General features: G+C 43.3%; 1 protein-coding gene across 2 annotated transcripts in view; it reads right to left on the bottom strand.

The window, feature by feature from the left end:
* Positions 1–22,314, bottom strand: part of SLIT3 (slit guidance ligand 3) — a 528,498-nt gene that overhangs the window by 19,081 nt on the left and 487,103 nt on the right. For both annotated transcript variants that reach the window (XM_074838539.1, XM_074838540.1), the window contains exons 30-32: positions 17,593–17,730; positions 9,373–9,613; positions 6,865–6,995 (exon numbers count right to left, since the gene is read on the bottom strand). In XM_074838539.1, the coding sequence (XP_074694640.1) occupies positions 6,865–6,995; positions 9,373–9,613; positions 17,593–17,730 (510 nt within the window). The remainder of the gene's footprint in view (positions 1–6,864; positions 6,996–9,372; positions 9,614–17,592; positions 17,731–22,314) is intronic.

Consider the following 22,314-nt stretch of genomic DNA (forward strand, 5'->3'; position numbering starts at 1 on the left):
CATCACCTCTCATTTCTTCTTGGGATTAATATCGGATCTTGTTTGCTTCATTACATTTTTATTATTATTCTGTGCTGAAAGAAACTGGCATTATAATGTTATTGTAGTAAAGGTATGTGTACATGTGTGTACTGCACTCCTCTGTTTTGCATAACTCTTCAGTGGGGATGGACACAGTGTATCTGTTCCAGCTTCCGTTCCATCCCCTTCAGCTGGGAGAGCGCTGTGGGAGATAGAGGTGGAGCAGGGCAGAGGACAGGTACGCAGTGACTAAAGTAACTGGGTACAGACCAGCTTGTGGGTGTCTGTTTTAGAAAACATCAAATCAACTAACTAAATACACAGACTACTGACAATTTGCTTGTATGTTGTCTGTGCATTAAAGCCAGCACAGTCTGCGTAAAAAGTGATTTGGGGGGAGGAGGACTGTCTTCTGCCACCTGCTTGAAGTTGATTTGGGTCTGCAGCAGTATTATATTTTTTTTTAAAAACAATGATAAAGGTGACAGTGATGGAGTAGATGGCCACATTCCTAATCAAAAGGATACAAATAATATCTCTGCTTTGACTTCAAGTGGTCATAATACAAGTTAATTCAAAAAATGAGCTAAAATGGCATGAAACCCTTTGTGGCAGAGGAGCTGCTACTGAGTTTATGGCTTTCACAGACTGTGGCATAAGTCCTCCAAAATTCAATGGTGAGTGCTGAGGGGAAGACAAAGCCAAGCCTGTGCCTGCCTCAGTCACGGGTCTTCGGGCAAGTCAGCAGCCCGTGCCCACTGGCAGCACCCGTGTGTGCTGGTGCAGCCCAACCTCTGTTGACCGGGGACATCTGAGCGCAACTTCGACCGACAGCTCCAGATTTTGGGCCCTGAAGAAGGTGACCTGGGACTCAGAGAATGTAACTGCTATTTCTGTCACTACCACAGGGCAAGTGGCTTCAGATGACCTGTTCCTAACTTCCCACACCTGGTACACAGACACGCCAACACCGACTTGCTTTATGAAGGTGAAACACCCCACACATATGTGTAAGGTTAGAAATAAAGCTGTGGGTCTGCAGCACAGTGTTTCTGGGTACTCAGATATTACACTGAAGAGAATGAGCTGGGCAGAGGCAAGGAGAGAGAGGAGAGGTGAGAAACTATCATTCTTGCAAGAGATACTGAAGAGATTTACAAAGAAAAAAATTAATTCAGCTTAACGAGATTTTGCCTGCTAAGTCCTCAGGCAGCCTGAAGGACAAAACTTTACCCTTCTTAAGCTTCATCTTAGCAGAAGAAAGTTTCTGAATTTCATGAAAGCAAATATTTGGTTCTGAACCTAATGATAAAAGTTAGATCATATTTTAAGGTCTTGGCCTTACATTTTCACTGTACTACTACAGAAAAATCCAAGAAAAACTAGGGAAATGCAGTGTTTGTAGTGTGACAAGAACTCACACACTTGTCTTTTTTTTGTCCCATTTAAATACACCAGAGCCCTTTATAAAGCCAAAAAATAATTCATCTGTCCTTTGCCTTGGCTCATGCAAGATGTATAAGCACATTCAAATTTTACAACTTTTACTGTGCAGGTCAGAGATTAATACTGGTTTCTTTCATTATATTTGATGCAAAATCCCTAAGGAGTACCTGAAAAATAAGAGTGTGTCATATAGAGAATAAAATGAATTGCAAATATGCAGAATTGTTAAGAGCTCAGTGATGGCTCATAGAAATTCCTGAAAAACAGTCTATTTAGGGACCATCCAGAAGTATCAAACAGGAATCCCACCAGGGACAGCACAGCACTGCTGCAGACCATGAAGGTATTAGGAAGAAAAGGACCAGTCATGCAGTGAGCTCTGCCAAGAGACTTTTGGTGAAAACCGGGTTTGACAAGCTCTAATAATGATCCTAAGAATAATTAATGCTTTCACTCCTCCAGCACATTCCTCCCTAGAAGGCAGTGAATTAATAGTGAAGCCTCCCAGGCTTTTTTGCAGATAAGCAATTGCAGCTAAAGGGAGGTGATTACGCAAAAATCCCATCTCCTATAACTTTGAAGATGTGGAAGTTCTTCCATCACCAAAGCAACTGTTCAACCTCAGCACCACAAGAGCGGAGGAGAAGTCTATGAAATCTGAGTAGAGGCCCAAAGTTCAGGAGTGGCGTGGCCAGGGACCTGCTGGTGGACATTGAGTGCTGGTGGCCACGCGGGCGGCTCCCTGGGCTCCAGCCGCCGAGGGCAGAGGCCGAGTGATGTGGCTTGCAGATGCTGTCAGGGCAAAGAACCTTGTGCTGCTCCACAGCCTGGAGGGAGAAGGAAACTCACCCTCCAGAGACCTGCAGGACATTTCTGAAATGCTGCTTCTATTTTGTGTGCATTTCTGTACTTTTTGTGCACAGAGGACCAGATTTAATTTATCATCCTACAGTCATCACTTATGAGGCAGATACAGCAAGAATTTAGGCTCCCTTATTTCAGGCCTTTAGCTTTAGCCACAAGAACATCCATCTATGCTATGTAAGAATTAGCCAGACCACGAGAACTGCATGATACAATCTGTAAGAAATATTTTTAATGATAGAGCATTTTTGAAAACAGATTATGCAAGGATACTTTTTAAAGGATTTATAATGTAATTTGGGTGTAGGCTCTGCAGAAAGACAAATACAATGAATTCTTATGTTTTCCTAACTGCCTCCTTTTTCAATGCTGTCAGGAACCCTGCATGAAAACATATGATTTTACACCAATGATATCTGCATCTTGCTCTTTACCAGATATGACAGTCTGTATGCAACATGGCAATCTGGGAACTCTGGAGGGAATTACATCAGTAGTTTGTGTCAAATTTCTATTTTTCATTTCTATTAGGAAGGATTAATTTAGCATCCAAATCAATATGACTGTGTAATAACATAAAACCTATCAGAAAAAAAAATTACGAGTAAGGTCTTATCTCTGGTTCAAGAAACAGATGTAGGAAAAAAGACTGAAAATAGGAAGCTCTCCCTATGGAATACAGTTAAACAGATATCAGTATCAATGGCTGCTTGCTGAAACTACAGAATTACATGCTCTTTGTTAATTCAAACTTTTAACAATTGGAGCATGGTGGTAAATAAAAGCAACACATTCTTCATCAGTTGGTATCTTTAAATTAAGGTAGGGTATCTGTGTAAGAGATTTACTTTATCTCAAGAACTCACTGTTGTCTCAGTACTAAGTACTGTCATGGCATGGAAGAATAACTCTCACCAGTGCAGAAACCAGGAGGTCAATAAAGCACTCAGAAACAGATTTCTGTTCTTATTTGTGCATCTATAGAATATTTAAATAGAGTAAAAGAAACAACAAATAGGAATCCCACTTCAAAAATGGATCTTCTGTAAGATGTTTACTATGATGTCCATGAAACCGTTATTGTGCAGCTTACAGCGAGGAGTTCCAGTAACAGACAATCAGCTTTTCTTTTAAAAGGAGAGTACAATCATTGCATATTCATGCATTAACTTGTATTTCTTTCTAACTTGATGATAAATGACAATGTATTTTAGGTAGTCTTCCACTGGACATTTGCTGACCTTTATCTGACTGGAATGAAGGAAAAGTCCAATGTCAACTTTAACCTTTCTATCCAAACATACCATAGGAATGAATACATGTAAAGCAAATCTGAATGTACAGCGAGTTAATCTTGGGCTTTTCTAGACTAGCTTTGTACTGCAGTTCTACTTAAATCTGCTCAAAGGAGCGATTAACATACAGGAACATGTCCACTCCAATAGCCAGAGGCAACCTGCCTTCACAGAGCAGATAAAATGAACTGCTCTTTCCCGTCATGCCTGCAAGCCGCCACTCTGCCACATCCCTGCCCACAGTCTCCTACTATAGTTTTGCAAAGCGAGGCCACCCGCAGATACACTGCTCAGTAAGTTCAGAGCACACACACCACGTGTCTGGTACAAACCTTCACCCTGGCTGTATACTAAGGGGCTGGGGGAGAGTTTTGCAATGTTACGCACTGCATACTTCATCCTTCCAGCACCCTTCTGCTGAATACTACTGAAAACTACCACCAAGTATGCCTTACTCCCTGCTGGCTTCCCAACCTGTCTGACAACAGTTTTAGTCTTATCCCTACAGGATGTTACCTGTATTAACCAAGCCCTTTGCTAATTCTACTGTTTTTAAGTACTATTAATAAATCTTATCATGAAGACTGATGAAGAATTACATAGTGTGGCTTGCCAATGACTTCCCACACCCCATCACGGGAGTACCTGAAATAGCCAGCAAAACATCTCAGTTAGTACACAGGACCAGGTCAGTTCTAGATTTCCTGCAGCTGTAGCTGGCACAGTTCCCACCAGGCAGTATTTTAAGGCCTCCTCCTCTTTTGGCAGACACTTCTGACAAGAAACAAGAGCCCAAGCACTGCTCATTTCCTCTGAGAAGTGGACCCCTTTGGAGGATAGCAGAGCCTGATATCGCCCATGAAAACTAATCTAATAGTCTTTCAACAGAGCTTCTCAAAGGCAAACAGTCCACATTTGCTGAGATTGAGATTTAAATGAGGCATCTAAACAAGACAGCAAGAAGTAGGCAACAGAGAAGGCAAACTGTTTTACCAATGGTGAGGCCAAGATCTGAATGTTACAGGTTCTCCTAGTAACCTTATTTTTAATGAAAAATGAAAAATTGTAGAAGTTGCAGAAAAAAGTTCCCCAAATTCTTAAGGTTTAGGCAAGATATATCACACTGAATCAGCCAATAATTTCATCAAAATGCAAGTTAGGAGACAATGCAATTAAAAGTACAGATAGACTCATGAGAGCCAGTACCAAGTATAAAAGGACTTTAATTTCCACAGAGAAAGCCTCTAAAACATCCAGAAGGCATTTGTGACACAACTTAGAAATTATGGCCAGTGCCTGAGTAATGGAAATGACTGACCATTGTCCAAGCTACTAAAGGAAATGGGGGATTTTCCATTATTGGGTGTTTTCCTGTCAAAACTCAGTACCAAGCTGGAAGTCACATCTTAGCCAAACAGAGCTTACGCTTTAGCTAAAAGTCAAACAGGATATACAGGGAGGTCAAACCAGATCCACTCACGCCTTCTAGCCTTAAATCCTATGATTGTAAGGAGAGGAGCAGGTTTCCTCCCCCTTTCTCAGCCCTTAAGGAAAACAAGTCTTTTAATCTATTTAGAGGCCTTTTTGACATTCTTTAGCTGCAGTTTTTCTCAATCAACCTAATCTTTTCCCATCAAGCTCCATGCTAATCCCATTTTGCTCCACTCCTTAAACTAATAAAAGATTAGAGTGACATTTCAGAAAGGGCATCGTATTAAGCAGCTTCTTTCCCATCTCGACAGATCACACAGTACAAAATATAGTGAGCAGGCCATTAATCTTATGGTAATGAGGTGTCAGTCTGAATGGAGACCTCCTCCTTGATCAATATGAAAGGTGCAGGAATAATGAGGACACTGCTGCTTTCCATCTCTGGCAACTCTGCCAGAAGGCAGCAGATCCATAAAGTGTTGTTGTGATGGTGGCAACAGCTCATGTCACCACACTGCTCTGCCCTTGACAACGCAGAGCAAGCATCCACGCCGATCTGTCACCCCCTGTGCTGCCCACACATAATGAGCTTTCCCTGTGTTCTAATTAGTGGCATAAAACTGTTTAACAACTTCAGCTTTGGTCTAACATGAAATCAATTAGGATTAGCAGCCACACACAGAGACATTTTTCACACCTATCCAGCTGGTGAAAATCACTAACAAACTACTTTCTTCATTCCTACAGTGGACAAGCCATTGCTCTTCCTGGTGACATGCCTGCATTGGTATTATCCATTTTGCTTTTATACAGAAAGAATTTTTTCATTTTCTTAAACAAGTCACCATTCCCCATATAGGAAACTCCCTGGAAGACAAGTTTTACCAAGTGCTGAGAAAATTTTCCAGAAAAAGTACAAGGCCTGTTCTGACTAGTGATACTTGGTGGCATCCTTTCACTTGCTCTTATATGATGCTCTTCTTTAAAGAGCGAGGTGGGCTGGGAAAGCCAGCTCTTCTGCACACACAGAGCCATGAAACTGCACTGAACCTGAAAGGGCTCCATGTGGTCACAACTGCATGTTTACACTGAATATGCTGGTGCAACAGGGCTTAAAAATAATCAGAAGGAAGAGGGCTGCTACAGGAGCAGCGGAAGACATGAGTAGCACATCTCTTTCCTACGGAAACGCGTCTGTGCATGGGTTTCACTTTTACATTTTCTTTTCTTTCTTGTGACTGATCAGTAAGAACTGTGGGTTTGGTATCCCTGAAAGTCAAATATCTTAAGGTCAAATTTCCCTATAATTACCTTTGTAATTTGTGCTTTTTCATGGTTTGTGTAGTTACTACTGGTATAGGTAAGACTTCTTCCAAAAATATTCACCCTGTAGACGAATTTAGCCATTCTCCTCCAATTTGACACAGTCTAATCCTGCAGTTGCACAGTAACTGTTCTGTCTTGGTCCAGTAAATTAATGCTAAATATCAACATCAAAGAAACTGATTATTTGGAACTATTTAAATGACAACATTCACCAGAAACGAAACCTTTACAGTAGATGAGAAAACACATTTTTCTGCAATCACAGTAGGACACAGTATCACTGGTATTGCCAATAAACGCCGATTTTTAACTATGCAGCCTCTAGCTAAGTCTTTATTCTGATTTTTTTACTGAATTACATACATAAAAGAGATACCTTGAAGTAAAACAAACAGTTCTTCTTCCATGCGCATTTCTTAGAAAAATCCTACCTCTCCATCCTTTTGGAAAGCAACTGTCGTGGTAAAGCTTAGCTATTTACCTGTATACTGTGGTAGGTGGAGAATTCAGCGTGTCGTAGATGAGCCTAACATGTCCTTGGTACAACTCCAGAGCCAAAGGATCATTGTCTCCTTTGTATAATAAGATGCCATTGTCCTTGTCCGTTGCTACCTGTGAAACATTAATAACCAGGTAAGGTTGCTTGAGAATCATTAAAAAAGAAATAAACCTATATTAAAATCAAACCAAAATCATCTATGCAATTAAAATATGATTTAATAAATCATACACATGAGCAACAATGAGAGCGAGAGCCACGAGACACAAAAAGGTCTTGGTGACATTGAGCGAGCTCATATACAAACAGGTCGGCCTCCCACTAAGGGATGGTTCCCTTGTTTCAGATGAGAACTAGTTTTCAGGAGGTGAAAGCTACAATTTATTTGATCCCTGCCAATAGAATGCTGCTGTATTTTTGGTGACATGTGAATTTATTACTCAGCTACTACTCCAGGTTGAAGTGGAGGTTTAGAAAATCAACTCTGGCAGCAGGTGGAGTGTGTCACAATTACAAGCAAACAGATTTCAGCAGGCACTGATCTGTTCACAGACTTTCTGTGAACACAAAGAAGGAAAGAAGGACCTGTCCCCACATCTAGCATAACCACGAGTTATTCACTCAATCCGAGTATTAGCAAGTCATGTTGGTTTCAAATGGGACATTTAGAGTGAGGAAGGACAAAGAGGCCCTCATCCCTCTAGCTTTGACGTACATCAAGGAAAAAAAAAGTCTTGAACACTGAATCAAAAAATAAGGACTCCACTTTCCCAGTCTCCCGCTCACAAATATCCCTATAGTACAAATGAAAACAAAAAGATACAAAATGTGATTTTTTGGATACAACCTGCCTGTTATTTTCACAGTACATATTTCTTAAGATTTCTTGCTTATTTTTTTGTAATGGCTGTTAAATGCCAAAACTAAACAGTAAGTTTAAAAATTTGTTTGCATTTATATATATATTTAAATACTATCCTTTTGCCCTCAAAAGATTTTTTTTTCCTTGAGCACTTTTTAATAAGATTTGCTCTATCTGTTCTTAATAATCAATGTTGTATTCTAATTTTAATTCACTAGTGATTAATTACTGGATGCAAGAATAATACGCAGCCTGGGAAACAAGAAGTGAGAACATCAACTGCATGTGTTTTCTGTAATAATCAGTTTTATTCCTCAAGCTATGCCTGATGTAACGTGTTTTGTAGACTTAAGAAGACAATGTCCACATTTTCAGCTTTAAAGTTGACCTATGGTATTTGGAGACTCTGGGGAGCTGTATTTTAGAGTGCCTACGTTTTAGAATCTTTTTTGTAATATTAAATAAAAGGGGATTTTGAAGAAAAAACGGAGTTTCAAATATACATGAATCAGCTTAATTTTCATATGAACTGTACACTCAAGGTATTAAAGATAAATACTAATTACAGAATTTTTTCATTAGAATAAACTTTGCAGGAACCACTCATAAAAATCTATTCCTGATGAGGAAATTCAGTCCTCTTTTCCATGTCTTGACATTGGTATTTTAATTACAACCAAACTCCATCAAGTAAGTCTAGAATATGATTTCCAACTGTGGAATAAAATCTTTTCAAACTGAGAAAATAAATGCAATAAAATAAACATACAGGAATTATTTTTCTTCTTGCATCTTTTGAAATTCTATGCTTCATTTGCAGGGTGAATCTAGCATAGAAATAGTCCAGATTAACAATCAGTGGACTAAGAAAGAGATGTATCATGTCATAGATGTGCTCCACACATCTCTTTATTAGAAAACATATAAAGCTAGAAATTATTCCCTCATTTACTTTGGGATATTAGGGGGAAAAAAAAAGTTTAGTACTTACTAGGTTGTGAATGCAAGTAACTTCCAAATCACTTAAATATCATATTGGACTAAGTATCCAAAATACCTTTGATCCACAACCACAAAGATGATAGTAGTGGCATGGCACCTTTGCTATCTATTTTCCATTGCCTTCTGAACCTTAGACCTCAAACCAAATTTAGGTGTAACTACAGGACTGTAACAAAATCCCAGGCCTTTTATCTACTGAATGTGCATGGTGAAAGAGTAAGCAAAATATTGTCTGGAAAGGCCCTTTAGAGCAGCCTCTTTTATTTTTTAGTCCTAATATTAAGCACTATTTTCTACAGGGTGAAACTTAATGCTGTAAATCAGTCGGAAGATGGGGAGGTTTCCTGAAGCATCTCTAGTTATGTGGTCAGCCTGGGAATAAGAGAGCGGTGAGATTCTGGAGGCAGGATATGTGCCCACAAAGGCACAGTGGTGCCTTAATTGCTCCTTAACGTTTCAATAATTTTAGAGCAGACAACTGGCTCACAAGTTGAGTCTAACTTCGTCAGCATCTTGGCCAGTGAACTCTGTTCCTTCAGAATGAAAAGATATATGATAATACACATATATATGTATTATTGCTTAGAAGTGCACTAGGCTGGCAGCTGATGTTCTGGGTGACGTACCTGGAGGGAGATGTTTGCCTGAGGGCGAATTTTGGCTGATGGCAGCTCCACATAGGAATCCTTCCCCACAAAGTTGACTGTGATGAGCTTCTCGCACTTCTGCCCAGCAAAGCCAGCGAGGCAGCGGCAGACGGGCTCATGGTGAGCGACGATGCACTGGGCTCCGTTCTGGCACTCGTAGTTATCACATGGGCTCGTCTGGAGAAGAACCATCGGTGGAGGAGTTTCACAGAAAAGTCCACTGTAGAAGGTAAAGAAAAGAAAAAGTGGCCTCAATTATCACCATTTTTTAAGGAAGAAAACATTTTTCAGATGCTGACGTTGTACTACTACTGTGGTATAGCAACTCTGAGATTCAGCTACCATGTGCCTGCTTTACTGTGTGAAAGCTATACAGCATCATGCTGTACAGAAATCCCCATGCTGGGTCTGAATGAGCCAGTTCAAATACCAAAAGCAATTTGTACTGCACATTGCACTGGTTATTTAGCTCTGCAAGGTACAGCAGTCGGTCTGAAATAGCTTCCATCCCACACTGTGCCGTGCAGAGGTTCCCAGCAAAAACTGGGAGCTATATAAACCCAAACCTGAGATTTTCCCATTGTAGACTTTGTGACTTGAGTCTATTGCTGCTGTTGTAAGGCATGTAAGGGGAAAATCCTCTATTTTTAGTGCTTTTTACAGCCTCCTCACTTCGTTTACTGTATATGAGAGAGTGTATCATCAACAGATGGGCAACTGCTAAAAAGTCTCAGAAGCAATGCACTGATACCATACTATTTTCTGGGAAGCTTCCCTGAATTGGTTGCTTCTAACAGCATCAGGATCATTAACTTTATTTTAGCTGGGTTTGTGGTTGGCAGTGTCCTGGATCAGAAAAAGGCAAAGGAAAGGAAGCTTGCCCAGAATCAGAGGTAGCTGAAATCCAAATGCCAAATCTGAGTACTTGTGAAGTCAGATCATATTCAGATCCGGAGGAAAGTGCTGTGGTTCTGTCTTAACTACATGAGAGGCTGAGCGAAACCCACATGTAGGAATCTCTGACCTCCGAGGCTTGGGCCACGTTGCCCAGGAGCAGTGATGGCTCAGGCCCCAGGCCGCCTTCCTGGATTCAGCGTGGCTGCCCGCTTCCCAGGTTATTGGCTGGAATGACTCAGCTACACTGAAATATTGACACCAGCATAGAAGAGCAGGGAAAACGGAGAAAGTGCAGAAAGCTGCAGTCATCTTTCAGTGATGTCATGTGTCAGACTAAACTGCAAAGTTAAATGAAAAATCTCTGCCCAGTACATCCCCTGGGCCCGTGCAATCAATGGGTACTGAAAAGGGACCAGGCCAAGCTCTCTGCCTGGCTGCACATGGCATGCCCCCGAACTTATGCCCCAAATTTCTCATTACAGCCACTGCCCAAACCCAACAAACCCTTTTTGTACTGATGAGAGAACATAAACTCTTTACATCGAGTTCCATGACTGCTTGAAAATGTGTAGACAGTAAAATGATGAAAAATTGGTAGCTGGTGAGAAGGGAACGTGTGTCAAGCTGTGCTGCGGGGAACGCCGCGGGGATAGCTGCGGCAAGGGCTTGTGGGCTCAGGCTCCTGCACCATCTCTCTGTGTTAGAGAGAATTTGCCAGGGCGGGGGCAGAAGGCTTGCCAGGAGAGGATTGGGGCAGACCCATTCATGCAGAGAATCCCATCAGCCCAGTCCTGGAACAGTGAAATCCCACTTGTCCCACTAGGAATTTCCTGCCATTCAGGGAGCACTTTGTGGAATAATAGCACTCTTATAAAAACAAAGAAAAAAAATGCCAAAAAACTCACTCCTTGACAGTAAAGCAGGGGAGGCTTGGAAGCTCAGTGAATTTCTAGGCAACCTTCCTAGATACAATTAGAATAGAAACCCAAGCCATTACCCTACAGTAAATAGTACCCATACAGAACGTGCAAGAACAGCAGACAAAACAGCCGCAACATACTCAAGACCAATCTTGCTCAGCCACAGAGACCAGAACCTGCTGCCTCTGTAACAGAAGGAAATGGAGATGACTGCTTTCCATTTTACATTTTCTCGTGTGAAATTTTGCACAGAGTACCACAGCTCTATCTTTAGCGCTGTGTGGAATGAGAGCCCAAACCTCTCCCTGTCCCTGTTCTCCCAACACACGCCACTCTCTGGTCTGCCTCTGGGAAACACGAAAGAGAGAGAAATACACAAAATAAATACACATGGATGGGCTAAATCCTGACCTGCATCAAAAGCAATGGAGTTGCTCTGCTTTTCTATCATGTCTGAGAGAAGAGACACAGGGTTTTACGTTACTACTTTTACGAAAGGCAAACTTGAAGAAAGATGCAAACATTTGGGATTTGCACCTGGGAGAAGGCCAGAAAAGCTCTCCTTTCCGCACAGCCACTATACAGCGTGGAATACCCTAACCAGCTTCCTAACTTTGCCCAAATCTGTATGTTGGCCTTGTACATGGTGATGTGGGTATGGCAAACAAAAATTGGTTCCACAGGAATAAGCATGAGGAGGGTGAAGAACACTGCTGGGGATTTCCAAGGCGTGAAGCACAGAGCTGTGCTGGTCTCTCCCTGTGAGCACACACTGCAGGGACCATCCCGCTCCAGTCCTGGTGTCTCTTGGGGTTGGAAGTGCTCATGCACACAATCACACAGATGTTTCCTTCTCAGCCGGAACCACCTCTTGGTACTTTTCAGGATAAACTGCATTTCAAGACTTTTCTCATTGCATTGCTCTAAGCTTCCTTTATTCACCACAAGAATGGAGTGATGTTTCACAGCCAGGCTCCGCACGCCCACCCCATCACTACCTTGCTGCTCTAAGGGCAGGGAGCTGTGGTTGACAGGGACCCCTTATCTTCCCCCGATGCCTGGCTGACACAGTGCTGTAAGTGGGCATGGTCAGGCTGCTAATACTATCAGCAAAGGGTCAGGGGGAGGGAGCAAACCACTCCCTGACAGCCAAGTGGTAAATACCCTCTACCAGAAAAGTGCAATCTTCCATAGGGACAAGCCATTCTATTCATTTAGACAAATGTATCTCAAAAGTGTAATCTGGCAGGCAATACTGCTGGAAATAAATAAACCCCATTTACTTTGCTCCAAGGAGTACTTGGAGGAGACGTACAGGGTCACTACAGTGGGCAGCAGTGGAAACAGGAGCACAGCAGGCAGCATAGTGTAGGGGAGTAACTGCATATGGGTGTACTGGGTTTGTGTGGCCAGGTTTTGGTAGCTGGGGGGCTACAGGGGTGACTTCTGTGAGAAGCTGCTAGAAGGTTCCCCTAATATCCAGTAGAGCCAATGCCAGCTGGCTCCAAGATGGACCCACCACTGGCCAAGGCTGAGCCCATCAGTGGCAGTGGTAGCACCTCTGGGATAACATATTTAAGAAGGGAAAAAACAAAAACTAAGGGGAGCAATTACAGCCTGAGAAAGGAGTGAGAATATGTAAGAAACAACTCTGCAGACCCCAAGGTCAGTGACGGAGAAGGGGGAGGAGGTGCTCCAGGCTGCAGAGCAGAGATTCCCCTGCAGCCCGTGGGGAGAGGGCAGGGCTGTGCCCTGCACCCAGGGAGGTCACCAGTGGAGCAGATGCCACCTGCAGTCTGGGGAGGAGCCCACTCTGGAGCAGGGGGATGCCCGAAGGAGGCTGTGACCCTGGGAGAAGCCCATGCTGGAGCAGGCTCCTGGCAGGGCCTGTGGCCCCGTGGAGAGAGGAGCCCACGCTGGAGCAGGTTTGTGCCTGAGGGACTGCACCCTGTGGAAGGGACCCATGCTGGAGAAGTCTGTGGAGAACTGTCTCCTGTGGGAAGGACCCCATGCTGGAGCAGGGCAAGAGTGTGAGGAGTCCTTCCTGAGGAGGAAGGAGCGGCAGGAACAACAGATGATGGACTGAACACAACCCCCATCCCCTGCCCCGCTGTGCCGCTGAGGGGATAGAGAAAATCAGGAGTGAAGTTCAGCCCAGGAAAAAGGGAGGGATGGGGAGAAGGTGTTTTAAGATTTAGTTTTTATTTCTCATTATCCTACTTTGATTTGGTTGGCAATAAATTAATTTCCCCAAGTCAAGTCTGTTTTGACCGTGATGGTAATTGGTGAGTGATCTCTTCCTGTCCTTATCTCGACCCACAAGCCTTTCACTATATTTTCTCTCCCCTGTCCAGCTGAGGAGGGGAGTGATAGAGCAGCTTTGGCGGGTACCTGGCATCCAGTCAGGGTCAACCCACCACAGTGTGAAATGGTTGTCTTTGCTCAGTCTGATATGTTTCTCAAAGTAAATTTGTCCTTGGGAACATTTCTTTGTGAACACACCTGAACTATGAATTAGTTATAGACTATGAGACTTTCCCTTCCTGAACAAGACCCTTGGCAAATCCCCACAGGCCACCCTGCTCCTGGAGGGTGAGCACAGCAGCTCAGGGGCATGGCACCACTCAGCAAGAGATAGTTTGGATTCCCCTTTCCAAGAGAAAAAGGGCATATTAAAAAAATAGCAACAACCTCTTGGGAAGATAGATATACAGAAAGCAATTCTTGCCAATTTAAGGTAGTTACTGTAGTAGCTGCCTATCAGCACAGCAGTCAGACCCAGCCAGAGTTGATGAGCTGAGGACACATCAGCACCACGTTCCCATTGCTAGCCAGGCACTGAAGTGGACTGTCCGATTGCAGCACTCTCCTGTTCAAAGCCTGGCTTCATTAAGTGTGTGATCTCCCTCTCCAGTGCAGGGCTTTGAAGCTGGCTGGTAAACACATCAGGAGAGCCAGCAGTGGGATCAAACTAGGGTCGACTCCACAGATGGCTGTCCCCCGCTGGCCTGATGTCAGGTGTGATTGTTTTCCCGAGGTGACTAGCGGAAAGGAGCACTGCTAACTCGGCCCATTAGCTGTGTTCTCCCTAATGCCAATCATTTTGTTTGGTCTGTGAGCAACAAGTAGAAAGCAGAAGGAAAGTCAGTGTATGTAATTCTAATTTAATGGAAGTTAAAAATAATAATAATAAAAAATCCATGCAACCCACAACAGCCTCCACTAACAGAAAGCAAATGTTGCAAGAAGCCAGTGTGTCTGTGCGTGGTGCTGCTCTGAAAGATTCCCTGAGCTCCCAGTATGGCTCCTGCACAACCCCTCCTTGCTGTGAAAGCCCTTCAGTGGGTGGCTTTACAAGTGCAGCTATCCTGCTACTGGCATCTAGAAGTTACATTAACTACAACGTCTGTCAAGGCCTTTTTTATTTTAAAATATTTTTAAAAATATATTTTTAGAAATAATTAATACTATTTATTTCCCTGGCAGTGGAATGTGGAGCACAGCCTGACTTGCATAGCTTGGCCAAGTCTGTTCTGCCTGGTACAATCTCATTTATTTAAATAATCACTGCTGACTTTCTTGCAGCAAAGTATCCCAGTGGGGAGCTCTGAAGCATCTACACAATGGAGGAATGGTGCTTTCTATCAAGCTCAGCAGCCTTAATGTGTGCATCCCCACTAGAGCAACATTTATCAGGACAGCACTACTGCGAGGCTGATTGCTAGAGGGAAGGTTTGGGAAGTTAAGTTTTATCCAATGGGGTTCACAAATTCTCAAAAATGTTTTCAGCTGCAGGGGGTAAACGAATGTTATTTTGGGAAGAAAACACTGAAAACTTTTCAGGAAGAAAGCATATTATGTAATTGCAAAAGGTTGCTGAATGATAAGGAAAGGTGCTGCCTAGAGCACAACTACAGGTGAACAAAGAATAGGAAATCCGAAGATGGAAAAACAGGTGTGTGCACGTTGGTACTAATGCTTTTTTGGGCTGCCATCAGAGGTGCATCACTGTGCATATGAGGCCCTACATTGTTAAGAATTACCAGACTGCCATTTGTTCAACTGTGCGAGGATGTAAGTTTTAACATCCTTATTAACGTGTGACTCCAAGTGGCTTTGATGCACAGCATAGTGACAACCACTAAATTGTTATAGGTCTATGTATTTATTACAACAGCAGAAGCTCCACATAACTGGGAGGTCACTCTGCAAACTCACTGCTGGAAAATGATTCCTGATACTTAGCCAAAAAACTTTATTAACCATCATCTCATGTCTCCTAGTTACCTTTGTCAGACCACCCCTTGTGTTCTCTCCTTTTCATCAACACCTGAAGTCTGTTATCCTTGCAAAGTTATCTCTGTGCCACACAGCCCAGCACCTGAGGCATGATTTGGGAACAGTTGAGTCTATGACCCTGAACATCAGAAGGCTGAACTCTGTCAATCACCGTCTTTGCTATTGCAATTTTAAGAGGGGAAAAAAAAAATATCAGAACCCCCTTCTGAGCAGCAGGCCTTTAAACTACAAAAGGCTGGAGTCATGGAAAGAATAATGAGCAGATCATATTTTGTTAGCAGAATTTTAATCCCAAAATCAAACAAGATCTGGGACTATTCTGCATGGAGAACACAAGGGGCTTCAGCTTGCTCTCCACCTTGGCAGAGGGAGCCTGTTAGTGCCCACTGTGATGTTTTTCTCCTATAAGACCCTTGCTCCCTTGCATCTTCCACAGGAAATTTAGGGAGGTGGCATGGACTAGCGCAAAAAAAAGAAAGCAAACAGGAGACCTCAAGTTAATCCTGGCTCTGCTGTTGACAGGCAGCAGAATTACTTTGCTTGCCCAAGTCTACCTTGGGCTATGAAGTGCTGCCTAAGCTAGTAGTTGAGTTTTGGAACTTTGTGTAGAAAGATTTTTTTCTCCTTAGAGGACTTTCAGGGGAACGAAGCCCCCTCATTTGAGCAAGTGAGCAGGCTGGGCTGTTCCAGGTTCTGCTCTTGGGGTCCCTGGTGTGAGATCAGCCAACCCAGGGCACTGCCTGAATTGCCAATAGAGCTGCTTGGTACACAGGAAGATACCCAGACCAGTCTCCCACCTACCTCTGCTGCTCTGCTCAACTGTGTCACAACTCAAAACACCTCTGCCAACCACTGTGACCCTACCTTCCTGGAAAAAAACCCTCACATTCATCACTGCCTAGTACTGACATGCCTTAAAAATCAGGGGACTTGCAGCAGAAGTCTCCCGGTCACTACCATCTGATGACAGGCTCAAGTTACCCTTGACTCCAGATACGGTTTTGCAATCCCATTTCTCAACTCTAACAATTAGATAACATTGAGCATTTACAATTCCACTGTGGGACAGCCACCTGTTATCCTTACCAGTCACCAATTTGCAAGATCCCTAAGGCCATCAAAGGGATTGAAGCGGAGAAAGTAACAGGGAGAAAAGGGTATGAATTTGAAATTCAGAGGATATCTGATATCCTGTAAATAACAAGACTGGTTCTGTGAAACCACAGGCTGACATCATGTTATATATCAATGCCTATTCAGGGAAGGCTGTCTGCTTTGCAATAAAAATGTGTGTTGAGAGGCAAAAAACCCCCCAAACCAGCAAGGATGAAAGCAAGAAGGATGAAAACAGTTGTAGATACAAAGCAGAGAAAATGATTCATAAGTGTTCATGCAATTTCTGCTTTGTCAAGACTGATCTTTTCAGGTACTCCTTCTTTGTCTCATGTGTGTATTTCAAACACAGAAAAGGTTTAGCTGGAAGGAAGCCAGTATCCAGCCTCAGGCAATGATTAGTGAATCCATTTGGAGCAGCACACTTATCTTTGACAGACAGAGAGATTTCCAGGAGTCAGATATATTGGCAGCTGTCAGAATCAGAGACTGTAAATTTACAGCCCAAATGGTACTGAGCCCATCCACCAACAGGCACAGAGATACTGGTACAGAATCTTCAGACTCGTGTTTTCTTGCAGCCAGGTCTGAGGGTTCATATATGTAATTTTATCATCTTTTGCTCACTCTCGCACATGCAGAGTTGATCTCCATATAATTTATGTGAGTGTATTACCTAGTGTTTTGCCAGGAAAGGCTGGGGCAGGCAGGCAGGCAAACGAACACAGCACTGCCCAAAAGGCAAATTGCTGTTTTCAAAGCAAGAATCGTCAGCCCCCTGTATTCAGTTAGCTCGTTAAGACCTACTTCAGCTACAAGATTTGAAGCACTGAGCCATCCGCTCACCTAGGAATGACAGATCGATACCGTATCTAGAGGCTGATTAGCTCTGAGGATGAAAGCAATTAAAGAAAGTGCCCCAACAGTATGTACAGAAGACAGTCTGAGGGAGGAGCTGACTCTCACGTACCTGAAACCCTGAGGACAGACGCAGGTGTAGCCATTGACTGCATCTACGCAGACAGCTCCATGGCGACACTTATGGCCCACACAGTCATCATCATCTATTTCACAGTGTTTTCCACTGTAACCCGGCAAGCACTCGCATCTGAAATACAAGATGATCGCTGTTAATAGCTTGTTTCAACATTCACAACAATAGCGCACACAGGCAGCCTAGCACCAATCTGATTTGAGATGGAAAGGTGTTAGCAATTATTCCTGGAAACATTAAGCACAATTCATGCCATCAGACGTGTTCAAGTCCCTCCTGTCTGCAGAGGTTCTGCAATCTGCTTAAGTTCAAGCTGAGCAAAGCAATACCATGCTACTGCTTTTCCTCAGCCAAGTCTGTGGAGAAGGGTGATCATACAGAGGTCTCCCAATTATGCTAAAGATGACATCTTCCCTAACCTTACAGACTCAAAGGGCAATATTCTGCAAGCGCAGTTGGTCTGATGTCTCAGACGACGATTTTGCCAATGTCTGCACACTGCTGAGTGTCTGAGGTTGGTCCTGTGCAGCTACACAGAGCACAGTAAGGTTCCACCTTCCAAATGGAAGCAATCTGCAAGCAAGCCATAAAACTCAGCAAATTTAAAGAAAAAGACCGTCAGTTTTGAGAGCACCACCTGCTTGACATTCATTTGCAAGGCATAGCAAATGTTGCTGCAACTACGAAAAGTTGTCTTTGAGGCCTGTCCTTTCCCGTGGTGACACTCAGGCAAAGTGTGTACCTGCTGCTATGGGGTAACACCATTCATAGGAGCAACACCATGGGATGCACCCAAACCTGCAGACATTGGCTTTTTAATTTTATTTTATACAGTTCTCAAGTTTGTTGCACGAAGGCTGCATCAGCATTTCTATTATAAGCCTTGCAGAAGTTTATAACCTGACAATAGAAAATACATCCCAAAGTCTCTGACTTGGAACAGATCTTTTGGGATTGCTGAACAGCCTCTTTTTGAATCTGTAGTGTAGACAATGTTTAGTCATGAACACGCTTTAGTACATAAAACACGTTTTACTCCTCCCAGCTGGATGTTACTGCACATCTGGAAAACAAAAGGCGTATCACTTCAACCAAAACAAGGGAAGAGCTACAGTTAACTTCAGCAATAAAAAAGAGGTCTGTGCTCTTGCTAGAGCCCCTTGTTTGGACACAGTGTGCTTGTCACTGAGAGCTGGAAGAGGAGAGACATTATAAAGTTGAGGGAGGTGGCATCAGGAGAGAAACTACTGCTCCACCAACCTATTCTGCTGGCTTCCTCCTCCTCCCCCCTGCCAGCAGCCAGGTGGGGTCAGTGCAGGAGGAGGCTCCTTGTGGAAAACCTCTTCAGAGGAACTGGATGCATGGGAGCTGATGAGGAAAGATATTTCCACTTTCCAGGCAGCAGTCATTGTGCTGAATTTGGTTCCGAGTGACAGTGTGTTTTGGCTCCTGGCTGTTCCCCAGCTTGTCTGGACAAGGCAGCAAGTTGTGTGAAACTTCCCAGAGGGCAACAGCAGGTCCTGTGTGTGTGCTAATGACCAGTGAAGGGCTGCCCCAGCATCAGGGCTTCAGCAACCACCTGGCTCAAGCCTGGAGAATGGGACCTTCAGTCTCCATTTCAAAACATGGCTTGTGACCAGCTAAAAAAGGAGCCGCAGGCTGTAGGATGGATAACGTTATGTAGATGCATATACTTTCTTTCTCCATCCTCCCTCCATGAGAGGCCCCCATCATGACCCTCTGCAGCCACAGGATGGTTGATGTTCCAGCTCTGCACGCCTGAATTGCTTTTCTACACCTTGGTGGCTCAGGGAATACTGTGATTAACATAACAGAGATGACAAAACAGAGCAAAAAGCAAAAAGTGTTCCTTCCGCAAACTATGAGAAGCGGGCAACATTTTTTGGCAGCATTTTAGTCACACCTGCAAGCAAATAATGTCAATCAAATGACTTTGTGGGGGGAATTGGCAGCATTTAATCCTGTTGCTTTTTATTGATCCCTGCAGTCCTAATATAAAGTGATGTAATAATGAACGATGTGCAGTTCCTTATTCAGGGCTGCCATGCATCAATTTTATGATGTGTATTGGCTATCTCAGTAATGACAGAACCACCACTTTTCTCTGCAGGGCTGCATTAAATCAGCATTTTAAGCTGTCAGGTAATAATTCCAAGCTTTAGAATAATAAAGTATATTTATACCATGCTCCAACATCAATACAGTGAATGGAAAAACATGCTCCTTTCTTGAAGTTATTTTTTTAGAAGTAATTTCATTGTGTTAAATGGTATTTTTTGTTGATTTTTGTTTTGTTTTGTTTTCTGGCATACAGAAAGCTACTCTTCTATAGTAACAGCACAATAAAGATGTGGAGGCTGGAAGTGAGGAAAACCACCTGCAATTTTAGCTTAGAAAGCAAAGAGCTCTGTGCAGCCAAACACACACTGAAATAGTCCAATTTGTTTCTAAGCTTGGCTTTCCCTTTAGAAACATGGAATTCTTTTTGGGTCAGTCATCTCTGAGCTCTTAGTGTGTCACATCTAGGCTGAAGCTACCAAAAAATGCATGCCTAGAGTACAGTGGCTGAGAAACTCAGCCACATGAGTACCTGACCCAGCCTCCTAGAAACCCAAGGTCTCCCCTATCTGGGAATAATGGCATGTTAGCTCCATCCCTATCCCACACAGTGCCAGCAAGTGGCTATCGGCAAAAGTACGATGCAGTAAAGAAGGTGGCAAAGAATCTTTCATATTCAAATCCTGGTAAGAGAGTAATTTACACGATTAGGTAAGTTATCTCATTTCCCAGTGACCATCTGACACCAGTACAGTTGAAATCTTGTTTTCTGCTACAGCCTTGTAGTGATGGCAACATTCCCAGTATCAGAGAGAGCCTAACAACATGTCTAGTGGTATTTAAAATGTTGGCCTATCCGAGGGGATTTGCATCTGTATGCACTCAATGTCTATTGTATTAAAGCCGTGAATCATGGCTTCTATTGCAGGGCCAGAATGGAATTTCCCTCCCCATATCAATAAATAACTTGGCTTCCCATTTTTTTTTCCTGTTTTTGTCATCTTTTCTTCCCTCTGCAGAGCTGCAGACCACCTAGAGCTGAAGGCAGGACAGACAGACTGACTGGTGTCCTTGCTGCCTTGATATTCTTCACTTGCGTGTCCTATTCACATGCCCAGGGCACAAACCTGACCAGCGGATGGTCAGCCCAGCAACAAGCCTGACTCCTACCATTAATATTCCCCACCTCCGTAAGCAGAGCAGAGGATGGTGCAAGAGCCTGACTCACTCTGCATGTGGCATTATACTGCACCATTACGTGCTACATGTATGGTACTTCACAGGTCAGGAGACCAGACTGCTCAAGGGATCAGCAAGAGCACACGACCAGAGGCTGTCGTTTTTAGTGAGACCCAGCAGCAACTACACATCACTGCAAAAGCTGCCAAGGGCTCTCAGCCTGTTTCTCAATGGTTTGGTGCAACTAAAGTATGAAAGAAAAAGCAATACTTGGACAAATTCTATGTTCAAGCTTGGGCAGGCTCCTTCACCTCTCAAATCTGGCCTGCTAGAAAGCAAAATGGGACAGAAGAAGTAAAGAAATTATGGGGTGTAGCATTCTATGAATAGTGGGAAGAATAACTCAACAAACAGTAGTAGGAAATACTTACAAGTAATTATTTAGGCTCCCCTCAAGGGTTAATGGCCCCACCATGAAGCAAGCAAGCAAGCAAAAGTGTCTTATTTACGCAAATTATTTGGGTGGCAGGTAAGAAAATGCTTCCAGCAAGGGTAAAACCATTCAGGGCCACAGCTGTCTCCATCCCTTCATACATCTAGCAATGTAAGGTAATTTGAGTTACAAGCCTTTGCCTTGTAACATGATGTAGCTACTGGATTAGCCGAATGATGGATTAACTAGGAATGAAAGCTGGAAAGAACATCAGGGACTATTTATGTACCAGTAGACACCTCTTAATGCAGCCCCTGTGCATCATTTCAGGAACTGTCCTAATCATTTAATAGTTTCATCTTCCTCAACTGTTGGAAACATTTCTGTCTGGAGGTTTTTCACCCAAAAGAAAGGCTTGAGTTGTACAGACTGACTGTCTAGCACAGATTCAGCTGCCCTCGAGATAGCCAGCATCTCTAAAATTTTGGTTCACTTCCTTTTAACTATCCTGAAATGTTCTGTGTATTAAGTTTACACTATTCTGACATGCCAGTTGCTTCACAGGATACAATCTGATCCCGACTGCAAGTTATCAGGAAGACCAAAGAGTGCTACCGTCTCTCCCCTGTGACACGCTGGGTCTGCTCGGTGAGGGCATCCCTCACCGAAACCCCAGCCCTCCCTCCCAGGAGGGAATTGGTGAGCACCCAGGATTGCATTGTGGCTGTGAAAGCCTTAGGGGAAGGTGCAGAATGCAGCTTGTCTGCGCTGAACTCTCTTGAATTTGCCTTCCTTTCTTACTTTGATTCAAAGATCTTTTCTTGACAAGCTTTCCATAGAGCTTGACTTTTCAATTGACTGTCTCTATTTGCTAAATTGCTCTGAAATTCCCTCTTCAGACAAGTGATGAGCACTGCTACTACGCACCTCTCAAAACACCCCAACCCCCAAATCTCCAGCTGTTTTACTGTCATTTAAAACACGAGGCTTTATTTCACCCCTGTGAA

The sequence above is a fragment of the Strix aluco genome, chromosome 13, assembly GCF_031877795.1.
Source record: "Strix aluco isolate bStrAlu1 chromosome 13, bStrAlu1.hap1, whole genome shotgun sequence".
Lineage (NCBI taxonomy): Eukaryota > Metazoa > Chordata > Aves > Strigiformes > Strigidae > Strix > Strix aluco.